The sequence below is a fragment of the Gobio gobio genome (assembly GCF_949357685.1).
Source record: "Gobio gobio genome assembly, chromosome: 2".
In the NCBI taxonomy this organism is placed as follows: domain Eukaryota; kingdom Metazoa; phylum Chordata; class Actinopteri; order Cypriniformes; family Gobionidae; genus Gobio; species Gobio gobio.
This window is the reverse complement of record NC_137098.1, coordinates 27,494,506-27,503,835: the sequence shown is the minus strand read 5'-3', so window position 1 is coordinate 27,503,835 and position 9,330 is coordinate 27,494,506. Positions and strand designations below refer to the sequence as shown.

At 42.4% G+C, this 9,330-nt stretch overlaps 1 protein-coding gene across 1 annotated transcript in view; it reads left to right on the top strand.

The window, feature by feature from the left end:
• Positions 1-708: 708 nt before the first annotated feature.
• The window catches only part of LOC307118113 (pyruvate carboxylase, mitochondrial-like), a gene marked incomplete at both ends in the record, with an annotated part of 53,801 nt that continues 45,179 nt past the window's right edge, over positions 709-9,330 (top strand). Inside the window, 3 exons of the mRNA XM_079803538.1 lie at positions 709-717; positions 941-1,085; positions 1,196-1,282. Of these exons, the coding sequence (XP_079659664.1) occupies positions 709-717; positions 941-1,085; positions 1,196-1,282 (241 nt within the window). The remainder of the gene's footprint in view (positions 718-940; positions 1,086-1,195; positions 1,283-9,330) is intronic.

Below are 9,330 nucleotides of genomic sequence, written 5' to 3'. Positions count from 1 at the left end.
AATGGCATAACCACACTTAAAAACCACTAAAACCGTAGCAACTGCATAGCAAACAACACCCTATAACCACATTCTTAAATTACTCAGAACACCCTTTGCAACTGCATAGCAACCCCCTAGAAGCCACAATCAAACCACTAACACTTCATACATTTTATTGCAACTGCACAACCACATTCTAAACCCATTCAGAACACCTTAGCAACTGCATCTATAACAGGGATGGATAATACCATCCTAGAGGTCCACTGTTCTGCTGAGTTTAGCTCCATCCCTAAACAGACACGCCCAACACACAACACAAAAATCTAACCAAAGGTCTTCAAGATTACTTTTTAACAGGCAGGTTATGATTGACTAGGGATGGCGCTAAACTCTCCAGGACCGGAATTATCCATCCCTGCCCTTATACCACTCAGCACATCTTAGCGACTATACAACAACACTCTAGCAACCACATAACCACGTTTTGAAACCACTCGGAACACCTTAACGACTGTTTAGAAACACCATTGCAACCACATAATTGCACTCTAAAACCATTCAGAACAATGGCCAGTTTTGCACATGCAAGCACTATTTACATATTTCCCCAGGAAATTTGGTAATTGTTGGAATTTACTGGAACTTGCTCTTGTATTACCTATTTTTATTTACATATAATGTGATGGTGGATTCAATTCAGTGTCATCAGGTCTTGTTTTGCAAATGGATAACGTATGTAATTTCAGGACCAAAGGTATATTAATTAAGCAAATGAATTAAAAATAAAAATGAATAAAATAAGTGGTTGTTGGTTGCTCTTAGTTTGGCCATCCCAAACTGATTCATCATCTGACATCTTGCACTAGTTAATGTGTTCAGCTGCCACACATATTGAATAAATGCATGTGTTGTGACTGTCGGCTCATTATCTAAATCTCTCCTTTCTCTCTTTCAGACTAATATCCCCTTCTTGCAGAATGTATTGAGCAATAGCCAGTTCCTGTATGCCACAGTTGACACCCAGTTTATTGATGAGAACCAGGAACTTTTCATCCTCAAACCTACACAGAACAGAGCCCAGAAACTCCTACATTATCTGGGTCAGTGTGTGTGTGTGCATTTATCATTGTATTGCACCTGTAATGGCCTGTGTATGTGTGAATGTGTGAGAGTGCATTTGTGCTTAAACATCTGCTGTATTTCTCCACAGGTCACATCATGGTAAATGGACCCATGACTCCTATTCCAGTTAAAGCCAAATGCTCATCTGTTGATCCAGTTGTTCCTGTTTCTATGGGTATGACACACACACACACGCACACATGTTTGTTTTTGTGAAATGTGAGGACATTCCATAGGCGTAATGGTTTTTATACCGTACAAACCGTATTTTCTATCCCCTTACACTGCCCCTGTCCCTAAACTTAACCCTCACAGGTGACTGTGCAGTTCACTTTCTGTGAAAAAAACCTTGTTCTGTGTGATTTATAAGCATTTTGAAAAGTGAGGACATGGGGAACGTCCTCATATTTCACCCTCTTTTTGTAATACCTATGTCATACCCATGTCATTATACACATTTGTGTCCTGATATTTCACGAAAACATGCCCGCCCACACACACACACACACACACACACACACACACACACACACACACACACACACACACACACACACACACACACACACACTTGTATGTTGTGTAAGGACACTCTCCATAGGCATAATGGTTTTTATACTGTACAAACTGTATTTTCAGTCCCCCTACACTAACCCTATGCCCCTAATCCTACACTTCACATAAAACTACTGCCATTTTTTGAATGTCAAAAATGATAAAAATTATGTTTAGTATGATTTTAAGCCTTTTGGGTTACAAGGACACAGGAAGTGTCTTTATAAATCATTGTTTACATTGTAATACCCATGTCATCATGCATATTTGTGTCCTCATAAACCATATATGAGAACACGCACACACACACAAGTTGCTTGATATAGTAAATAAGCTACGCTTCTTAAAAATACTTTTTTAGCATACTTGCATGCTTGTGCTTTTGAACACAGACCAGCTTACAACTTCACTGTACATCAATGAATTATATACTGATCATTTACTAATGGTTTTCTTTATCATTTGTTCATGATTAACCATTGTTTATTAAGATAATTATAAAATTTTGACACATATATCAATGATTTTAAGTGATTAATAATATAATAACTAATAACTTATTCTACTAACAACTTGTTTATTTTGTGATTTACACATTTTTTAAGATAACTTACAACACATTTCTTAATAATTATAATACCACTTATTAATAATTTATGAACACATATTTTGTAAATGATTAGTTTATGATTAACTAATAATTATATAAATAAATTATTTAATAAATGATTTATAACTGAATTAACAAAACATTCATAAAATATTACCATATCACTTATTAATAATTAATGAATGTATAGTCATGTTTTGTAAAGGATTAGTTCCTCATTAACTAATAACTTATAAATGACTTATATCTGAACATTATTATAAAGTGTTACCAAAGATTTTATTTCTCATCATGTACCCTTTAAAGAAACCTGAAAGATTTTTTTTCTCATTCCACCAAAACTTTCAAGTTTAAAAAAGTTCATAAATGAGGTTTGTTCTTGTACGTCAAGCATGTTTGAGCTTTCATTTACCATATTTAATGCACACATTGTCTGTGCATTAATCATTGTTTGTACACAAATAAAAGCCTAAATTAAACATAAATAAATCAAGGTAACACTTTATTTTGATGGTCCCCTTTAAACATTTTGACTATAAGTAATATTTCACATACATGCCAACTAACTCTCATTAGAGTATTAGTATAAGTATTAGTAGACTGTATTCTTAAAGGGGTCATGAGTTGAGAAATCAAGAATATCCTGTAAGTTTCAGACCTGATAACGTCCTTGTTTTATCAAAGAAAAGCTTTTATTGACACCAGGTCCAGCAAACGATCAATCTCAGAATATGCCACACCTTGACGTCATTGTGTGGTGAAACACCGCCTCAACAGAATAAGAACAACGCCTAATTCTGTAGCCCCGCCCACCGACTCGTGCCTGACATGACATAGGCCTACATAGAGCTAAAGTGGATCGAGCTTCTTATCAATAAACATACCGCATAAGCTTCATTCGGATTCCAATATTATGAATGCATGGATGAACTTTATTTTTAATGAATATCCAGCTCACGTGGGGAAGACATTACGTGTCTGTTCCTTATTACACCACGGATTCGTTTGTAAACAAGAGGCTGGATTTGCAGACAGGATGAGATTACATTTATGAATGAAGCAGCACACTTATGTGAGTAAAACAATTTTTTTTATATGTGATAGTATTGCATTGTTACAGATTTTGATATCTATTGATTATGTGTACGTGACTAACTGAACATATCTTAGCACGCTGTCACAGGCTGAATAATCCTTTATTTGTGGTGTTGTTGGTTCATTGCGATTTGGGATCAGACTCTGACATGTATGTCGCAAAGCCCAACGTCCCGGGGCTATGTGTTTTTCAGACGGGCTACCAAAACGTAAGCCCAACGTCCCGGGGCTATGTGTTTTTCAGACGGGCTACCAAAACGTAAGCCCGGCCTTACGAAGGGCTATCTTAAATAGTGAAATAACATTCCTTTCTTGATGTGCGTTGTTCACTCTCTTGACTTGATATTTGAAGGATGCGCACGCACGTGTGTGTGTGTGTGTGTGTGTGTGTGTGTGTGTGTGTGTGTGTGTGTGTGTGTGTGTGTGTGTGTGTGTGTGTGTGTGTGTGTGTGTGTGTGTGTGTGTGTGTGTGTGTGTGTGTGTGTGTGTGTGTGTGTGTGTGTGTGTGTGTGTGTGTGTGTGTGTGTGTGTGTGTGTGAGTGTGTGTGTGTGTGTGTACGGTTCGCAGTTTTATCCACAGATCGGGTGGGCCAAGTAATACAAAAAGAACATTCCAATCAATCGCAGGTGGATGAGAGATAAATCATTGTGTTTGATAAAAATATTTTGCGAGCCCTGTGGGCAATTCATTCCAGTTGCCGTTTCCCCACACGCTTACAAAACAATTCCCACATGTACTGACAGGGGAGCTGAAGCTCATTAAATATGCAAATCTTATCCAATCCTAGCAGTGGGCGTTTACTTCCAAGTCTTCAGTGCGGCACACCCATAAAAACAGAGCGTTCCAGGAGAGAGGCTCAAAACCAGGGTAGAAAATAGCCTATTACTTATTCATTATGATGTTTTTTTAATGTAAAAACCACGCAAACGTCATAAGTTGACCTCAGACAACAGTATAAAAAAATAAAAATGCCAGTTAATGACCCCTTTAATATCTGCTAACACTGTCACAGCTTGTTAAAAGGGATCTAAATGCAGCAGCTTTAAACACTGAAACAAACCAATGAACTAAATTAACATCAGGTGCAAAGCCAATTAGAAACCATAGAAACTAATGAACACAGACAAAGGAAACTGATCTAGAAACAGTGAAAACCAAAGTCAAACTCAAGCTACCACAAACACAAAAATGAAACATAACCCTAACAAACACTTTATTTTTATGTTCCCCCAAAAGACATCCTACTGACTATACAGAAAGTATATCAAAAAGTTGATTTATTTCACTAATTCCATTCAAAAAGTGAAGCTTTATATTTAATTCATTAATTACACACAAACTGATATATTGCAAATGTTTATTTCTTTTAATTTTGATGATTATAACTGACAACTAAGGAAAATCCCAAATTCAGTATCTTGGAAAATTCTTAAGACCAATACAAAGAAAGGATTTTTAGAAATCTTGGCCAACTGAAAAGTATGAACATGAAAAGTATGAGCATGTACAGCACTCAATACTTAGTTGGGGCTCCTTTTGCCTGAATTACTGCAGCAATGTGGCGTGGCATGGAGTCGATCAGTCTGTGGCACTGCTCAGGTGTTGTGAGAGCCCAGGTTACTCTGATGATGGCCTTCAGCTCTTCTGCATTGTTGGGTCTGGCATATCGCATCTTCCTCTTCAGAATACCCCATAGATTTTCTATGGGGTTAAGGTCAGGCGAGTTTGCTGGCCAATTAAGAACAGGGATACCATGGTCCTTAAGCCAGGTGCTGGTTGCTTTGGCACTGTGTGCAGGTGCCAAGTCCTGTTGGAAAATGAAATCCGCATCTCCATAAAGTTGATGACATGGCACCCCAAACCATCACTGACTGTGGAAACTTTACACTGGACCTCAAGCAACGTGGATTGTGTGCCTCTCCTCTCTTCCTCCAGACTCTGGGACCCTGATTTCCAAAGGAAATGCCAAATTTACTTTCATCAGAGAACATAACTTTGGACCACTCAGCAGCAGTCCAGTCCTTTTTGTCTTTAGCCCAGGCGAGACGCTTCTGACGCTGTCTGTTGTTCAAGAGTGGCTTGACACAAGGAATACGACAGGAATGAGACATGAAACCCATGTCTTGCATAGGTCTGTGCGTAGTGGTTCTTGAAGCACTGACTCCAGCTGCAGTCCACTCTTTGTGAATGGGTTTTGTTTCACAATCCTCTCCAGGGTGCGGTTATCCCTATTGCTTATACACTTTTTTCTACCACATCTTTTCCTTCCCTTCGCCTCTCTATTAATGTGCTTGGACACAGAGCTCTGTGAACACCCAGCCTCTTTTGCAATGACCTTTTGTGTCTTGCCCTCCTTGTGCAAGGTGTCAATGGTCGTCTTTTGAACAACTGTCACGTCAGCAGTCTTCCCCATGATTGTGTAGCCTACATAACTAGACTGAGAGATTTAAAGGCCTTTGCAGGTGTTTTGAGTTAATTAGCTGATTAGAGTGTGGCACCAGGTGTCTTAAATATTGAACCTTTTCACAATATTCTAATTTTCTGAGATACTGAATTTGGGATTTTCCTTAGTTTTCAGTTATAATCATCAAAATTAAAAGAAATAAACATTTGAAATATATCAGTATGTGTGTAATGAATGAATATAATATACAAGTTACACTTTTTGAATGGAATAAGTTAAATAAATCAACTTTTTGATGATATTCTAATTATATGACCAGCACCTGTACGTTACTTAGCAAGTTCATGTCAACTTATTCTACTAACCCTTACCCCTTATTCTACAAAACCTAACCCTACCCCTAACAGTCTACTAACTCTTCCCTCTTTTGCTCAAAATGTTGCTTTTTTATGAAACTTACCCACAAGTGTTGAAAAAAAATGCATGAAGCTAGAATAAAACGTTTAGTTTTTTTAATTATTATTATTATTATTATTTAAAAGCATAGGCTCTGAGTTCTTTCTTTTGATATATTGTGTGTTCATATATTCATACAACAAACTGGGGGCCATGATATTTTTGTGAAAATTATGAAAAACACTGGCGGTGACTAAAAAAATTAAATAAAAAAAATGCTGGTGGGGAAAGAGCTAATACTCAACTAATACTCTAATGAGAATTAGTTGACATTTATGTGCAAAATTACCTATAGGTAACAGAATGTCTAAAGGGGACCATCATAATAAAATGTAACCAATAAGAATTTAAATTTAGTAGCATCATTCTTTTAAGATCGTTTGGTTACTCCCCAAAATCAGTACACAGGTAACACACTTACCACATCAAAAGTACCACAACAGATGTATTCGAATACACACTCTTGTTTATAGCTGCCCTATACATTGGCAGCACTCCCCCAGACTCTTCTCTCTCTCTTTCGCTCTCTGTGGATGGACTAGAGTGTGATAATGCAGCTTTAATCCTTCCCTTCTCTCCTTCCCTCTGCCAAATGAAAGAGGGATCCGGTCACATTAGAAATCTCATTACAGGGGTTTAGGTGTGTGTGAGCCGCATACCATGCTCCCTCTGAGTGTGTGTGTGTGGGTGTGTGTGTGTGAGAGAGAGAGAGAGAGAGAGAGAGAGAGAGAGAGAGAGAGATTCCTGAGGGATAGGTATGTGTGTGCAATTAATTTAGTGAACTTTCTCACATTCTCATTGGCATACCTTTTTTCTTGTTTGTTGAACATGATGTGTTGAAAAAAAAAAACGTCTCGGTTACGGATGTAACCCTCGTTCCCTGAGGAGGGAACGGAGACGTAACGTTAGTGACTAACGAATGGGGGTTTCGCTTAGAAGCCTATCAACTTCGAGTTTTGAGAAAACGCCCAATGGCGTGCCAATGCCATGGGGCATGCGGAATTTGCATACGTAGCTCCGCCTCACTGCGTGAGTATATAAGGAAGTACGAGGCAATATCGCATTATGTTACCTGCTTGAGGAGCCAAGACTGAACTCCTGCGTTCCAGGCAACACAGCTGATGTGGCAAGGGGACGTTACGTCTCCGTTCCCTCCTCAGGGAACGAGGGTTACATCCGTAACCGAGACGTTCCCTTTCGTTCAGTCACTACGACGTAACGTTAGTGACTAACGAATGGGGGTCCCAATCTAATCCCGCCACTCAGCCGTCTTCCAGCGCCCTGCGTAAGTGTGAGTTCCCTGTCGTAAGACTAGTACGGACGAAGGACTCCCACTTAACACAGGATTACCAAGGTACACTGGGAAGCATATCCCAGTGAGGGAATGCCAAGATGCCTACCCGTGGGGAGGACTTAAGAGACACATATGACCCGGAGAGGGTTGCATATGGAAGATCTCTAGGGTACCAGCCGAAGGTGGATTTTTAACCCTAGGGGTGGCGGGGACACGCCAAGGGAAGAAACCCGCTCACTGCGGAGACTTACGGTGAAATACACATGTGGGGGTCGCCGGAGGGAACCATGCACATGGGGCACCTGGCCGGACATGAGGGTCTGGGCTCGAGAGGGCAGACTGAACTGATGTCGGCGTCGACAGTGCTGGAGGAGCTCAGGGCTCTCGGGGAGCTCACCTGAGGAAAATATCGCACGTATCCAGTCCGTGGAGTGGAGTGGCGAGCAAGCGAAGACACCTGAGCCTGGTCCATCACCGGCCCCTCGGGGGGGCGAGTACATAGTCGGACACTGGCTCCACTCGGAGATTGTAGAATCTGGCGAATGTGTTGGGTGTCGCCCAGCCTGCAGCTCTGCAGATGTCTGCTAGCGAGGCGCCATGCGCTAGAGCCCAAGAGGAAGCCACACTCCGGGTGGAGTGTGCCCTCACACCAAGGGGACATGGTCGGCCTTGCTGCTGGTAAGCCAAAGCAATGGTGTCCACTATCCAGTGAGACAGCCTTTGCTTTGAGAGAGCACTTCCCTTCCGCTCTCCACCATAACAGACAAAGAGCTGGTCTGAGGTCCTGAAACACTGCGTCATGTCTACGTAGGCGCGGAGAGCGCGTACTGGACAGAGCAATGCCAAGGCTGGGTCTGCCTCCTCCAAAGGCAGCGCTTGCAGGTTCACCACCTGGTCCTTGAACGGAGTGGTGGGAACCTTGGGCACATATCCAGGCCGGGGTCTCAGGATCACGTGAGAGTTAGCCGGCCCGAACTCCAGGCACGCTTCGTCAACCGAAAATGCCTGCAGGTCCCCGACCCTCTTGACTGAGGCCAATGCGGTCAGCAGAGCCGTCTTCATAGACAGAAACTTAATATCGACCGACCGCAAAGGCTCAAAGGGAGGTCTCTGCAGAGCAGTTAGTACTACTGCGAGGTCCCAAGAGGGTACGAGAGGAGAGCGAGGAGGATTCAGTCTCCTAGCTCCCCTCAGGAACCTGATGACCAGGTCGTGCTGACTTACCTTTTTGTTCTCCAAGAGATCGTGGTGGGCAGATATTGCGGCCACATATACCTTGAGGGTGGAGGGAGACAGCCTTCGCTCCAGCCCCTCTTGGAGAAACTCAAGCACGGACCCGATCGGACATTTCCAGGGGTCTTCTTGGCGGGAAGAGCACCAGGTGACGAAGAGGTTCCACTTCAACGCATAGGCATGCCGAGTGGACTCTGCCCTAGCGGAAGTGATGGTGGCGACCACCGTAGGTGGTAGGCCACTCAAACCTGCCGGGTCCCGTCTAGGAGCCACACGTGGAGGCTCCAAAGGTCGGGACGCGGGTGCCAATGGGTGCCCCGTCTCTGAGTAAGGAGGTCCGGTCTCAGAGGAATAGGCCAGGGAGGGGCTGTCGCAAGGAGAATGAGTTCGGGGAACCAGGTCCGGCCGTGCCAGTACGGGGCGACCAAAAGGACCTGCTCCTTGTCCTCCCTGATCTTGCACAGAAGCTGTGCGAGTAGGCTCACTGGGGGAAACGCATATTTGCGTAGGCCCCGCGGCCAGCTGTGCGCCAGTGCATCCGTGCCGAGCGTGCCCTCGGTCAGGGAATAATACAG